At 27.3% G+C, this 17,101-nt stretch overlaps 1 protein-coding gene across 1 annotated transcript, besides 6 other annotated features; it reads left to right on the top strand.

Annotated features, from left to right (window-relative positions):
* Positions 1–1,583: 1,583 nt before the first annotated feature.
* Positions 1,584–2,228, top strand: atfD (bZIP transcription factor atfD; the record flags this gene model as incomplete). Its single annotated transcript, XM_001268264.1, has 1 exon — positions 1,584–2,228. One exon carries the CDS (start codon positions 1,584–1,586, stop codon positions 2,226–2,228), a length of 645 nt encoding a protein of 214 aa, XP_001268265.1.
* Positions 2,229–4,852: 2,624 nt separating this feature from the next.
* Positions 4,853–5,728: a mobile genetic element.
* A 2,241-nt stretch (positions 5,729–7,969) lies between these two features.
* Positions 7,970–8,923: a mobile genetic element.
* Positions 8,924–9,069: 146 nt separating this feature from the next.
* Positions 9,070–9,492: a mobile genetic element.
* A 4,432-nt stretch (positions 9,493–13,924) lies between these two features.
* Positions 13,925–15,325: a mobile genetic element.
* Positions 15,150–15,192: a microsatellite.
* A 1,607-nt stretch (positions 15,326–16,932) lies between the features above and the next one.
* Positions 16,933–16,971: a microsatellite.
* The last annotated feature ends 130 nt before the right edge of the window (positions 16,972–17,101 follow it).

Genomic DNA, 17,101 nt, shown 5'->3' on the forward strand with positions numbered 1-17,101 from the left:
CCCGACTTTTTCTCTGCCAATGAGCACCCATCCGATGACGAGTCGATCAATATAAGGAGAGTACCTTATACCAAGTCTGACTTCATAGTGCGGCTGAACATCTCTGGTATCTCCGCTCATTAACATTGCTCACAGCAATCTCCAGATTTGAGAAGGCTTGGGAATAGGTGGGGAAAACTCTGGGTCTCCGTCTGGACTTCCTTGATGCCGTTGATCACGGAGGATGACAGATAAGTAAAGCCGAGTATCCCCGTAATCCCATCAAGAACAAACCTATGGTCAAGAGTTTATCGGATTCAGGAATCCCTGCCTCGCTGGCGGTATCCTCGTAGTCCCCAATAATATTAGGTTATTGACCATCCAGTCCAGCTTATTTTCCGCCGAGACCAGCGAGTGGACCCCTGCATGCGATGTCTCAGCCTTCTGCATGTTATGCCCTGCTTTGAGTCCGCGAGAGTTCAAACGGCCGGGGAACACATCCGGACCACTCTTCTCCCCAAGGTGATCCCCAACAATATGACATGTGCATTGACTCCATTAGTTCTAGAGTCATCAATTCCGTCATGGAGGACTGGATTATTGTTTAATCGTGGATCTCTCTTGGCAACCCCACAGAACTCAACAGGATGCTGGCCCGTGTCTCGAACCAATAATAAAAGGGCATGAGGCTGCGAAAGGGTGATCGATACGATACTTCAATATGCAGGATGACATTTCCAAACATTGGCCTCCCTCGATGATGAATGATGAATGGCTCAGCCGACGGTACACGAAGGAATCCACTGGGACAGCGTCGTCGTCTTCCCCGTAAGATCGCCATTAGGAGTGCATCGTACAAGGAAGGATGGTGTTATGAAAAGAACTATTGATGTGTTATGAGAGCAAGGGACCTTCGGATCTTTCACGAAAAATCAAGAAAAATATGAATTCTCTCAGAATCGATATTCGAAGGCAAACATCAAAATCCAGATTTCTGACACTGGTTCATCGAGTTTCCAATCTCAACACCACCTCCACTCTTTCCCCCTCCCTAGTTGATGAAGGTCATCTCCACCTCGCACGCAAGTTTCAGCCAACCGAAGGAGCTGGAAGATAATCCAAAAGGACAAAATCCCGAAGACACCACCAGCTAACAAAAGCACAACTTTTGACAGCTAGCTTGTCCTGTACAAACTTCCTGGCAAATGGTCCGACAAATGAGCCAACAGGATCAGCAGCATCCTATCATGCTTTCCGGGAAGGGCGGTTGCATTAGCAGGCCAGAGTTTGAGGGATTCGAGGCTTCGTAACTACCGTCCAGCAGACACGGCACGGCATCGGCAGATCGATATGCCTACGGAGTATTTCCAAGGCCAATGCGTCCGTGCCGTATCTCCTCCACCAATAGCGAGTCCGAGAACACACCCCAGGATCAGGGCATGCCAAGATCAACTGGAAGTCGAAGAGGGAAACGTAACCGTCAAGTTGGACGGGGTATTCCGTTAAAGGCATATATCAGGCTGAGAGGTCCTGGAAATCCCAGTGGGACTTCAACTCGCACCACTAGGAGGTATCTGACAATTGTTCGATTGCTTTGAGTCAAAATGTGCACGCAATTGACAGCAACATATTCCCCTCTGAGCTATCAACTGGAAGATCATCGAGCTTCCTTCTTGCCATCCTATGCCTACTATTCTCCTGCCACCACCACGACTCCCACCGAGTCTTTCTCCTCCCTCTCAGGCCAATGCTATGGCAATTACCAAGAGCCGTCCTGCAATGGCACACTCCCTCCTCCGCAATTACAAGACCCAAAGAATCCTATCGTTCAAGACGCCTCTCTATCAGGGTATCCCCCAAACGACCTCTCTTACCCCAATCCCCTCTATAACCCACCAACCCATCCAGTCTGGCCAGCATACACCCAACCCACATTGTGCACCACTGACGGAATCAACCCTCGATCCCTCACCACCCCCAGCCCACCCGACAAGGAGGTCAAGCGCCAACGCTACCTCGAAAAGAACCGCGCGGCGGCGACGAAATGCCGCTCCAAGAAGAAGCGGTACATCCAGCAGCTGCAGTCGCGGTACGAGGATCTCTCGGTGACGAAGCACGAGCTGCAGACGCAGGTGCAGAGCTTACGGTTGGGGCTGGTGTCGCTCAAGGAGGAGTTGGTGCGGCATGCGCGGTGCGGGGACGGGCCGATTACGAAGTATATTGAGAAGAGGCGGACGAGGTTTGTCTAGTAAGAAGAGGCGGGTCTTGTGTAACTGTGAATGTGGTATGACTGCTTTTGATGATATGGCATGTTAGCGTTCTTATGGGTGAGTTTTGTTTTCTTTTGGTCTCTTCGTTTTGAAATGCCGTTCTCGATCCTTGTTTTGGGCGAGATAGACCTATAGGTGGTATAGGCCTTTTATAAGCTCCTAGATATTATCTTTCTTAGTATATTCCTTTTATTAAATATAATACTTTATAGATAATCCTTCCTTTTATAAGTTTAGGATTACCTCTAGATAGTATTTATAATCCTTCTCTATAGCTTTATAGATTAGGAAATATGTCTATAAGTTTACCCCTTCTATCTTCTTATATTTATAGAGCATAAAAATATAAAATATATTATATATCCTAAGGCCTACTAATAGGTTTATATAATAGGCTAGGTTACCTATATATTCTATAATTTATATTAGTCTAGTATTTAGCTAATCTAGCTTTATAATTAGCCTAATCTATAATATATTCTTAGTAGAGGTCTAGACCTAGTCTCCTACTTAGAATACTTTTATAATATATTTCTTATTATAATATTTCTTTTAGTAGGCCTAGGCCTTTACTAGTGTTAGGAATGGTGCCAGAGAATAGTTCCACTAAACAAGCTGGGCAAGGCACCAAGGCTGCACCCTAGCAAATGTATAAGGATCTGTGATCTGTGAGAATTAGAAACTAGTGTGAAAGAAGAATGTTCATAAATAGATTTAAATATAGGTGTCCTTATTTAAAGAGATTATTACTAAACTTTAGAGTTTAGTAATTATAGGCAGGGTTTATATCTTTATAGATTATATAGCTATTTATATAACCTCTCATAAGGAGCCTTCTTATTAATAGGCTCTTCTATAAGGGTAGCTTTAATATAATACATAATAGACCTTTACAATCCTTACAAAATGGTAGGGCTAGTTTAGCATATGATGACCCAGTGTAAAACCTCACTGGTAGAGGAAGATTCTATAGACTAGTAATTAGTTCTTCTAGTAATAGTAATATAACCCTATGATCCCTTTATGCTAATCTATTACTATCTTCTATTAGATATTATACTATATCTTATAATTCCAATCACTTCCTAAAATCTAATTAGCCTACTAAAATACTATAAGAATACTAAATACCTATAGCTAATCTACTCTGGGACCCTCCCTCTAGTAAATATTAGACTAAAGAACCTAATATAATAGAGAAATACCTTAAATTACTAATAAGGTTACTAAGATAATAGAAATAACTCTAGATAGAAGGAGGCAGCCTAAATCCTAAACCTAATAAAGATAGAATAATAATAAATAAAACCTAAGTAATTAGATTAAGAAAGAAGATATCTAACTTCTTCTAGAAGAAGAATACTATCTAGAGCTAGAAATCTAGAGAATAGAAATCTAGTAATAGCTAAATAAAAAATAAGCTTAATTATAGAATTATATCCTAGAAAGTACTAGAGAAACCCTATTATTAGAGAGAATAACTCTAGTAAATAAGGGTATACCTAAAGTAATAAAAAAAATAATTTTTATAGAATAACTAAAGAAACCTATAAATATAAAATTATTCTTAGCTATACTAATACAGGAGTATATTATCTTTATAAACTAAATATAGGTATACTTTAAGAAATATTTTAACTAATTTAAATCTAAAAATAATTAGGTATAGGTAGCCTTAGTCTAACTTATCTAGCTATAATTAAAGATAGTATCCTAGAAAGATAAGAGATATTATAAAAAAAATAATTTAGCTAGTTAAAGTAAGCTTTAAAGCTAGAATATTAATATTTATCTAAACTAGAAGACTATAAATTAAGATAGTAAGAATTCTAATAAATAGGTCTAATAGAGAATTACTAGAGGAGGAACTCCCTAAAGAGGAAATTTTCCTACTCTCTTAGGAGAGATAAAATAAACTAGGCTTACTAAAAATATAAATAGCTTAGTTACTAGATATATAAATATACTAAACCCTAAAGAAATAACTAGCTAAAAAATTAAGATATTCTATACTTTATACTATAATAGTACTAGGAGTTAAAAAAAATTCTAATAATAATAAGATACTTACTTACTAAATCTTTATTATAGTTAGATAAAATTACTATATATATAGAACCCTAATTAATTATAGAGTAGAGAGGATCTTTATAAATTAATAATAGATAAAAAAATTTTTACTAGAGGTTAAAGAACCCCTATAATTAGTATAAGCTATTAATAGATACTCTATAACTTCCTATAAGTAAAGAAGTATTATTATAAAAATTACTAATTCTATAGGAAATACTAGGCCCTAGGAACTAGTTATAGAAGTTATTAATATAATTAAGTATAACCTAATCTTAGGGATAGACTAGCTAAAAGCTACTAATCTAGATATTAAGTAGAAAAAACTCTTCTAGTACTATTATAATAGGAAACTAAGGGAAAAAAAACCTAATATTAAGATAATATTAGTAGTAAAGACTATAAATAAATTAAAAAAAGGCATATTCCTATATACCTTAGTTATTATTCCTAAAGGAATAAAAAACTCCTTAAGATTACTAGTAATTTAGGAGGGCTTAGGATCTGAGGAGGTACTATCTTTAGAATATAAAGAATACTAAGATATATTTAGTATAGAGTAAGTAGAAATTCTACTATAGAATACTATATATAACTATATAATAAAGCTTAAGGAGAGTAAATAACCCCTATATAAGTTACTATACTTACTATCTTAGGAAGAACTCCTGATCCTTTAGAAATATATTAAAGAATATCTATAGAGGGGATAGATTAGGCTATCTAAAAGCTCTATAAATACTCTAATTTTATTTATACCTAAGAAGGATAGTAGACTATAACTATATGTTAATTACTATAGATTAAATAAAATTACTATAAAAAACTATTACCTACTACTACTAATAAGTAAGTTAATAGATTAGCTAGCTAGTATATAGATTTATACTAAGCTAGATCTCTATAATATCTATTATAGAATCTATATTTAGAAAGGAGATAAATAGAAAACCATATTTTATATAAGATATAGATATTTTAAATATGCTATAATGCTATTTAGCCTAGCTAATATATTAGTAATATTCTAATTATGTATTAATTAAGCCCTAAGTAATCTACTAGACACCTACTATGTAGTATATCTAGATGATATTATAATTTATAATAATAGTATAGAAGAATATATATAATATATCTATAAAGTACTAGCTAGACTCTAAAAATATAGACTCTATACTAAGAGAAGTAAGTATAAATTCTATACTATAGAAATAAATTTCCTAGGCTTTATAGTAAGCATAGAAGGCATAAAAATAGAGTAAGGCTATATTACTATAATTATAGAGTAGTTATAACCTAAGAATATCTATAAAATCTAGTAGTTCCTAGGCTTTACTAACTTCTACTAAAGATTTATCTCTTATTACTTTAAAATTATTATACCCCTATTAAACATAATAAAAGGGTATAAGAATATAAAAGAAAGAAGCTATAAAATCTAAGAAGATAGAGGAGAATTCCTTATTCTAGAAGTAAGATATACTTTTAAAGATATAAAATATTGCTTTATAAAAGTCCTAGTACTATACTACTTTAATCTAGGCTTAAAAACCTAAATTAAGTTAGTGTGAGAACACTAGGTTTCATATGTGGAATATGACTAGTGTGAAAGAATAGATACTATGTAGCTTGGATTTCAAGAATTCAGATGATTATGTAGATTAATACTAGGTTGGGATTCTTCCTCTATAAGGGAGAATTTACCTAACCTACTACTTAGTAAGGGCTGACTAAGGATCGCGAAGGTCTATTATGTATTATATTAAAGCTACCTTTGCAGAGGAACCTACTGATGAGAAGGCTCCTTATAAGAGGTTATATAAATAATTATATAACCTATAAAGATATAAATCCTGCCTATAACTACTAAACTCTGAAGTTTAGTAATAATCTCTTTAAATAAAGATATCTATTTTTAAATCTATTTATAATTATTCTTTTTTTATACTAGTTTCTAATTCTTATAGATTATAAATCCTTATATTTTATTACTTAATCTTTAAAATTAGTCTATTAAGAAAATAATATTATAAAAGAGATTAGTTAGATCTAAACTATCTAGTAAATCCTCCTTTATAACTATATAAAGTTAAATAGTAAGAAAAGAGATAGCTTATAAAGAGGAAGGCTCTAAGAATAAGCTAGATTTATAAGACTTTTTTATTTTAATAAATCTAAAGTTAATAGGGGTAACCCCTATAAGGGAGTATCTATAATAGAAATTATAGCTTTTATAAGAAATCTAGAAGCTTTATAATAATCTAGATATAGGCCTTAGAAAGTATCTATAGAGCTAAGAATAAAAGAAATTATTCTTACTATTTATAAAGAAGACTAATATCTAAATCTAATCTTTACTTAAGTTAGAGAGATACTTAATCTATAACTATATAATATATTAAGTCTTTATTATAAGCTAGGAGTCTACTATAAAAGTTAATAACTAAGATAAGAAGAAGTATACTAAGATTATAATAGTTTATTTAGATTATATTCTCTCTAATCTTTAGTAGAGTAAGATATTTAAGGACTTTTATAATTAAGAATAGAAAGGCCTCTATATTTTCTTAGAATTATAGTTAGATAATCTAGAGAATTATAAATAAGAAGTATAATTATAGATATTTTAGATAAGGCCCTATAAGAGAGAAATAGACTATATATATTAATAGAGATAGTATAAGTAATAGATTAAAATTAGAGATAATATAAAAGATATAAAGAAAGTATAGTTATACCTCTTTTTTAAGTCTTTTTTTATAATATTTAAGTAGAAGGTCTATAAGTATTTAGAATTTCTAAAATCTAAGAAAGAGATAGTCTTCCTACTTATAAGGCTATATCTAAATATAGAATAAAATATTTATTAAGATCTCTTATATAAAGATAAGAATTATTAAGGCTTTAGAAACTTAGGGAAGCCTCTTATAAAGTATATTATTACTAAAAAAATAAAGATAATAAAACCTATTATAATTATTTTATTTATAAAGAGATAAGGCCTATAGCCTTATATCTTTAGTATCTTATAGATTTACTTTAATTATAATAAGGAAAGATATATTATAAGATACTATCTAAGTAAGCCTAAGTAGGAGGGCCCTATAAAGACTAAATAACTAATTATTATTATTATTATTAAAGAGTAGGATAAGAAGTATTATAGATTCTTACTCTCCTATCTAAGTATATTTCTTTGGACTTAAATAAGAGAGAAAGAGTAGGGACTAATCTTATAAGTACTAATTAATAATAGGAGCTTAGTTAATCTTATTCTTATAATATTAGCTAAGAAAAATAACTAGTATACCCTATTATTGTAGGTCTTTATAGAGATATTAATCTTATAAGAAATAAGAAATAAAGAAGTAGTAAAAGCTACTATTCTAATTAGAGATAATAAAGAAATAAAGTAGCTCTTTATAAAGCTTATAGTAGTATCTTTAGATATAAATTATATTATCTTAGGGATACTATAATTAAAGTAGTATAATTCTATAATCCTTTAAAGAGAAGATAAAGTAATCTTTAATATAGAGTTAGCTCTATAAATTTATTTAGTCTTAGTAGAAGAGTTTATAGAAGCAGAAGATATAGTGGTTATAATAGTATAAGTTATAGAAACTCTATAAAAGATAGTAGAGAGTAAGAACTCTATATTAGATTAATTTATAAACTTTTATATAGTCTTCTTAGAGAAGAAGGCTTAGAAATTACTATTATATTATAAAGATATAGATCTAGAGATAGATCTAAAAGAAGAGAAGTAACTATTCTTTAGACCTCTTTATAATTTCTTTTTAGTAGAGTTAGTAGTACTTTATAAGTATCTTTAAATAATACTTATAAAGAGATAGATCTAAGAGTTAAAGTTAATAATAAAAATATTAATTTATTTTATAAAGAAGAAAGATAGCACCCTCTAGCTATATATTAATTATTATAATCTAAATTATATTACTCTAAAGAATTACTATTTACTTCTTCTTATTCTAGAGACTATTAAGAGACTTATAAAGAGAAGGATTTTTATATAGCTAGACCTTTATAAGACTTATTATAGGGTTAGGATTATAAAGAGGTAGGAGTAGAAAATAGCCTTTTATATAAAGTATAAGTTATTTAAGTATTTAGTTATATTTTTTAGGCTTACTAATACTCCTATAATATTCTAGAGCTTTATAAACTAGCTATTCTATAACTATCTAGATATCTTTATAATAATCTATATTAATAATATTATAATATTCTTATAAGATAAGAAGGAGTACTATAAGTATATCTACTTTATAATAGCCTAACTCTAATAAGTAGGACTATTTATAAAGCTAAGTAAGTATTTTTTTATAGTAAAGAGAATTAACTTCTTAGGCTATATAATTATACTAGAAGGTCTAGAAATAGAACCTTTATAGATTAATACTATTATAGAATAACCATAATCAGAATCTATAAACGAGATTCTAGTATTCCTAGGGTTTGCTAACTAGTATAGGAGGTTTATTAAGGGATATTTATACTTTTTAGTATATCTCTTAGACCTCCTGTGAAAACCTAGCTATAAGAATGCTAGCTGGATTCTAACAGACCATAAGGCCAAAAGACCAACATTACTGTGAGTTGCCAGACAACTCATGGATCCAGACCTATATAGTAGCGCACTGGGTAGCTAAGGCATCTCTCTCTCTCTCTTAGAGATCCTTATACTAGCCTAGGAAGTAAGGGGAGGACTCTAGAGAAGGAGTTCCTAACCCTAGAAGTAGTAAATATCTTTAATAGGTTAAAGAAAGTATTTATAGAGTAGGTTATCCTTACCTACTTTTATAAGAAGTACTGCTTATAAATAGAAATAGATGCATCTAGATATATTATCTATAGGATACTATTATAGCTAAGTAAGGAGGGTTATTAGTAGTTAGTAGCCTTCTTCTTATAGAAGATATAACCTACAGAGAAGAATTATAGTATCTATAACTAGGAACTTCTTATAATAGTAGAATTCTTTAGGGAGTGGCGCCACTACTTAGAGGGTTTATAGGAAGTTATTACTAATTATAATAGTCTTTACTACTTTAGGATTATACTCTAACTATTATAAAGATAGGTAAGGTGGTTATAAATACTTCTAGTATTTAATTTTAAGATAGTCTTCTATGCAGGGAAGAAGAACCCTATAGATAGACTTTTATAAAGGACTAACTATAAGAGAGAGGCTATAAAGATTAATACCTAGGGCTAAGGGGGTAGAGACCTTAATATACTAAGATAATAATTAATATTTTATAAAAGGGAATATACTAAAGTAAATACCCTAGAGGATATAGAATAGAAGGTTTATATAGTACTAGTCTAAGGGATAGTAAACTTATAAAAAGGACTAGCTTAGGGAGCTAGCATCTATAAGGGTATCTAAGAGCTAGGCCCTTATATAAGGGACCCCTTTATAGAAATTTAGGTCTTACTACTAAGATTACTTATATAAGATAAACTTATAAAGAAGGTCTATATAGTATAAGTAGGAGCTATAGAGGAATTATTATAGTCCTACTATATAAAGAATAAATTATTATATTAGATAAGCTATAAAGGGCTCCTCTATTATAAGGGCTTACTCTATATCTTAGATTATTATAACTTAAGATTAAGTATCCTTATAAAACTCTATAATAACCCCTTTATAGGCTACTTTATAGAATAAAGGATAAGAGAGTTAGTTCTAAGATGCTTCTAGTAGCTAGAGTAAAGAACTTTATCTATAAGTACTATATAGCTTATAGGATATACTAAGGATTATAATAGACCTAGGGTAAGTAATAAGGCTTACTAGAGCTTATAGATTAAGAAAGCTTTTTATAAAATAATTAAGTTAATATACTAGATAAAGGACTAGTCAAGCTAGTTAGAGATAGATGTCTTAGGATTTATTCTATATAATATCCTAACTTAGCTTTATATAGATAGTATATAAAGATTAGTTACTTTCTTCTTAAGAAAAATAATCCCTATAGAGTATAATTATAGGGTTAGTAAGTAAGAACTTCTTATAATAATAGAGTTTTTTAAGAAATAGTAATACTATCAAGAAGAGTATATATAGGAGATAGAGATAGTTATAGATTATAAGACTTTATATATCTTTTAGTTAAAGAGTAAGATACTCTTATAAATATAGATTTATTAATTCTAATTCTTAGTAGGGTTTATCTTTAGGATTATATACTATGCTAAAAAGTATAATTCTATAAATAGTTTATTAAGAAGAACTAACTATATTAATTAAGTATACTATAAGAATTAGCTAGAAGAAGAGAAGTAAGTAAGATAGAAGCTACTTATCTAGATTAAGCTTATATAAGAGCTAATTATTAGGCTAGACTTAATAACTAAAATCTCTATAATTATAAGTATCTAAGTCCTAGAGGTAGAGACCCTATAAAAAGATATTAATTATATATATAAGTAGGAGAGGCTATATAGATATAATCTTTTATAGAGACTCCTAGAAGTATTACTAGTACTCCCAGAGAAGGATAACCTTATAAAAAGGATTATAAAGAGTCTATAGGACCCTTCTATTATTATATTATAATTAGATTAGAAATTAAATAAGATATTATTCTAGAAGCTTTATAATAGTATACTTTATTATAAGGTTAAGCTTTATATATTTAATTAGCACTATCTAAGGCTATAAATCCTTATAAAAATATAAATAATCCTTATAGTAGGTACTTTATATATAAGAGGACCTTAGAGCTAGTAAAGTAAAGATTTTAATAATTATTAATATCTAATTTTATATATTAGTAGTATAAGGTATATAGAGTATACTAAGGATTATAAGTAATCTATAGAAAGTAGTAGAGACTGCTTTAATCTTTACTAGTATTATATAAAATATAAGAATAAATTAATATAGACTTTATTACTAATCTACCTATATAAGGATCTATGATCTGTGAGAATTGGAAACTAGTGTAAAAGAAGAATGGTCATAAATAGATTTAAATATAGGTATCCTTATTCAAAGAGATTATCACTGAACTTTAGAGTTTAGTAGTTATAGGCAGGGTTTATATCTTTATAGGTTATATAATTATTTATATGACCTCTTATAAGGAGCCTTCTTATTATTAGGATCCTCTATAAAGGTAGCTTTAATATAATATATAATAGACCTTTATAATCCTTATAACTACTACCCCCCTTAAAAGACCTTAGCCCTTAAGATCTATCTAAGATTCCTTATTTATAATAGGGTGCACTAGTAAAAACCCTCTTTTATAGAGAGAAAATTATAAATAATAGAAAAGGTTTACTACCTCCTTCTTTTATAAACTTATATTTATTTATCTTCTTATAAAGGCTTAATTATAGATAGACCTCTTTAACTATAATATCTTTATTACTATTAAAATCTTCTTATAATATATTGTGATATCAGTGAACAAATATCATAAGTAGATTAATGATTATTAAGGTTGACCCTAGGTTACTAAGGTCAACCTAAGAAATCTCTATAATATCTATAATATATCTTTTAGATAGATAGCCTATATCTAGGTATAAATAAAAGATCTTACCCTAGGTAAGTAAAGAGGTATTAGCCTAGCCTATTTCTCTTTACCTCTAGTAATACTATCTTACCCTTAGTAATTCTATTTAGTAATATATCTAAAGTTATAGATAGTAAAAAATTAAATACTCTTACTCTACTAAATCTATATTTATCTTAGTAAATATCTACTACTCTTCCCTATAAGTAACTACTAAATTTAAGCTAAAAGGTAGTAGGGTAGTTATACTTAGTAAAGAGTTTTTACTATAGGAGAATTCTCTACTAAGCCCTACTAGAAGAGATAGAAATAAAATAAGATATAGTAACTCTAGGCTAGAGAAGTATTACTTAGTTACTAAAATAAGTCCTAATAAAAGATAATCTCTATAAGATAATATCCTTAAACCTCCCTACTAGAACTACTAGTAATAATTAGCTACCTATAGTAAATAATCCTACTAGGGATCTACTAGAGGATATAAGATAAGTCTTTACTAAGTTATTTAAGATAGTAGCCTAAGGAGTACTACTTACTAATATTAATATATTCTTTTAGAGTATTTACTAAGAGTAATATAATAAATAAGTATTATTCCTAGGATTATAAGAGATAAACTATTATTATAGACTATTACTTATCTTTAAGATTTTAAATCTTATTCTTATCCTAGAGTATAAAGATATATACATAAGGGATACTATCTAAGAATAATAAAAAAAAATTAAGAAATATTTTAGAGATATCTTACTAATAATAAGAAGAGTTCTCTCTAATCTAGAATATCTTATTATTATAAAATAAAAACTTATAGGATATACTTATAAGAGGTAAGAAATAAATAAAACCTAATTATAGATTAATCCTATACTAGTAATTACTAATATAGAAATCTTTTATATATAGCTACTAAAGAACTTTAAGAAATATAATATAAATAATAAAAGATAAAAGAAATATAAAAGCCTTACCTAAAGTCTATAATCTATATAGCTATATACTACTATCTTAGGTAAAGCTATAATATATATCTCTCCCTTAGTATATAAAGCCTCTCTTATTTAAAAATTTATTATTAAGAGTTAACTAGAGCTTAGGAAAAGATAGGTAGAGGACTAAATATAACTATAAATATATAATAAAATAATTAAATACTTTTCTCTCTATAAGAATAGCTTAGCTACTACTTAATAACTTAAAGATAACCTATAGTTAAAACTATAATTTAATTAGTATAATAGAGATCTAATAGATCTAAGTATAATTACTAGCTCTCTTTAGCTAAGAAGAAACTTCTTATAACTAAATAAGAGTTTACTAAAGTAGAAATTATAGTATTACTAGAATAAAGTATATTTTATATATAATAAAGCTAGATATCTCTAACTATATCTCTTAAAAATAATAAAAAATAAGAAAGATTAATAAATCTAGAGATACTTATTAATTAAATAAAGAAAGCCTCTAACTACTAGAATATATAATATAATCTCTTTAAAGATAGGAAGAAAGAACTACCTAAAAGAAGAAATCTTTAATTATTATAAAGAATTACTAAGGTATACCTAAATATAATAAGTATTAACTCTATATATTATATAATAGAAATATAAAATAAGAAATAAATAATTTAGATTAAGGCCCTTATTAATTATAGAGCTAGTTACTTATTTATATTATAAATAACTACTAGTTATCTTAATATAATAAAGCCTCTATATAATAAAAGAAAAATACCCTTAGTTATATAACTACTAAATAGAGTTATAATAAATACCTACTAATAAGTAAGAATATTAATATAAATTAAGTAATAGACTAGTCTTATTAAGTTATAGATCCTAGATACTAATAAGTATAAGATAATTTTAGGTTATAACTAGCTAAAAGTTACTAATCTATAGATTAACTAGTGATTAGGCTAGATAATCCTTTAAAATAAAATATTATAAAGATAACTTAGTATAATAGGTAATTATAAAATAACTAAAGTAGATCTTATAAAAAGAGAAGTTAATAATATAATTATACCTTCTCTAAACTAATAAAAAGGAATTAATAACTATAAATTATAGTAAATAAATAAAAGACTTTAAGAATATATTCTAAGAAGAACTTAACCTAGGAATACTACTTACCTCAGGGGTAGACTATATTATTAATACTAGTAATACTAAACTAACTAATATAAATATTTACCCCTAATTACTAGAGAAGTTTAAGGAAACCTACTACTAAGTAGAAGAACTACTATAAAAGAGAGTAATCTAGGCCTTAGTAAGCTAGTAGGGTTTACTAGTAGTATTAGTCCTAAAGCTAGAAGGAAAATAATAAATATATATAGATTATTAAGTACCTAATAAAGTTACTATTAAGAATATTTATCTACTTTTAAGAATTTAGGAGTTAATTAACTAAGTTAGTTAGATAAAGATCCTATTAAAAATTAATCTTCTTTTAGAGTACTAATAATTATAGATAATAAATAATTTAATTACTAAGATAGTATTTAATACCTTCTATAGGAAATATAAGTTCCTTATAATACTGTTTAGACTCTATAATATATCTATAATATTCTAGATATATATAAATAATTAACTATAAGATCTCCTATACATGGTAGTATATCTTAATAATATCTTAATATTCTTAGTGAGTAAAAAGAAATATAAATAATATATATAAGAAGTCCTTACCTAACTATAGAGGAACTAGCTATTTATAAAAGCCTTAAAGTATAAATTTAATTAATAAGAAATTAAATTCTGCAGGTATATTATTAAAGAAGGAATTATAAAGCTAATATTAGCTAAGATAGAAGCTATTATCTAATAGCTAAAACTAAAAAATATCTATAAAGTATAATAATTCCTTAGACTTATAACTTATTATTACTAATTTATACTAGGATTTATATAGGTTATAGCCACTCTCTATAATCTATTAAAGAAGTTAGATAAAGACCTTTAGAAGAAGAAATTCTATTTAATTACCTAGATAGTAAGATGTTAAGATACCTTTACTAACTTAAAGAAACTAATAATTACTATATTAATACTAATAATTATAAACTTTAATTAATCTTATTAAATTAAGACTAACACCTCAGAATAGGTAGTAGGAATAATTTTAATATAGGAAGATAAGAACTATAAACTTTACCTAATTATATTTAATAAAAGAAAGCTTAATAGTATAGAAAGAAACTACTTAATATAAGAGAAGGAGCTACTTATAATAAAAGAAGCTCTTTAGAGATAGGATTACTATATTAATAATAAAAAGATAATAATAATAGTAACTAATTATAAGAGTCTTTAATATCTTATAAATATAACTAAGTATTTAAAGTAGCTTACCTAGTAGGTAGAAGAATTCTAAAGTTATAACTTAGAGATCTACTATTAAAAAGATAATAAAGTAATAGTACTAGATATAATTAGCTAATACCTTAACTTTATAGAAGAAGGGCTAGGTAATATTACTAAAAGAACTTTACTTAATATATTAGAAGTATAAGAGGTAGTAAAGATAAGATATTTTAAAAGTCTAAATAATCTTATAGAGTATAAATAATATAATACTATAATAGAATACCTAGAGTTATAGATCTTATTATAGGATAAAAAGAAGTAAGAGCTTATACTAATAATAGCCCTATCTTTTAAACTAAAAAAGAAGGTGCTATACTTCTTACTAAATTAAATTATAGGTAGATAATACCTAGGAGGATAATTTATATATTACTAGAAATTAATTTATATTATAAATATTAGAGATGCCCTATACCTAGAGATTTTATTCTAAAGAGACTTCCTATAAGGAATATATAGAGAATATAGCTATATAGGCTACTTAATATTACTAAGAGCTATTAGAACTTAAGCCTAGTAGCCTTCTCTATAATATAATATCTAAGCTATAGTTAAGGAATGCCTAAATTATTAAATATTATAAGGGCTAAAGAAACATCTTAAATAGGAATAGTAATATTATATAGTAAAGAAAGGTATCTAGCCTTTTAAATACTAGGGTATTAATCTTATTAGATACCTACTAATAATATTAAATAGTAATAAATAGATTATTACTACTATTAACTATGTAACAGGATGGGTTGTTATAAAAGCTATTTTATATATTATAAATAAAATAATAGTAAAGTTCCTATATAAAGAGATATTTACTTAGTATAGTACTTTTAATAAGATAGTATCTAATAATAGTATAAACCTTCTATTATATATAGTAGAGATCTTTATAAAAATCTTAAAAGTAAAACACTATATAATAATACTAAACTATTCTTATATAAATAAAAAGAATAAAAATCTTAATAGACTCCTGGGATAAATACTTATAAAATATTTAATAAAGAAACTAATATAGCTATAGGATGAATATCTTTATCTAGCTATATTTATAGTATAGATATATACCTATATAAATACTAGTAAAAGCCCCTTCTACCTATTATATAGGATTAAACTAAGATTACTAGGAGATATAAGAGAACCTATAAAGAAAAATAATTATAATAGACTTATAAGAGTAATATATATAAGTACTAGTAAATAAGAAGCTATTAGAATATATAATTAAGAGAGAGATAATCTAAGATTTATAAATAAAAAAAAATTATCTTAAAGAGGGCTAGTAGATTCTTATATAAAATAAAAGCCTTTAGAAGTTTAAGAATAAGTAATTTAAGCTATATAAGATAATTAAGGTCTATCCCCTTAGAATATATATATTATAAGAACTAGGTAGATATAATTTAAAGAATCTTATTAATAAATAAAGACTAATAGAAGTAGAGGTAGGAGATAACTTATAATATCTATAGATATTAGTAAGTCTTAATATTAGATTATAAAAAGTAGGTCTATTAATCTCTAATCTAATTAAAATATAAAAGATACTTAATAAGACTAATCCCCTAATACTATTATATAAAGAACTATTATAGTATATGGCAGAAGGATATAATAAGTAAAAATATTTAGAAGAAAATTTATAATAAGTAGGGGAGGGATTAGGGATATAATATAAAATAAATAAATAAAAAACTTAATATATTAATAAATAAAAATTAATAAGGAATAGCTACCTTATATAATAATAAATAGAGTTACTAAAGCTATAAAATAATAAGGACTTAATTATTTTAGATAATAAGAACTAGAAGGGAATTTGAAGTAATAATTTAAAATTAATATC

This window comes from Aspergillus clavatus, genomic scaffold (genome assembly GCF_000002715.2).
Source record: "Aspergillus clavatus NRRL 1 1099423829806 genomic scaffold, whole genome shotgun sequence".
In the NCBI taxonomy this organism is placed as follows: domain Eukaryota; kingdom Fungi; phylum Ascomycota; class Eurotiomycetes; order Eurotiales; family Aspergillaceae; genus Aspergillus; species Aspergillus clavatus.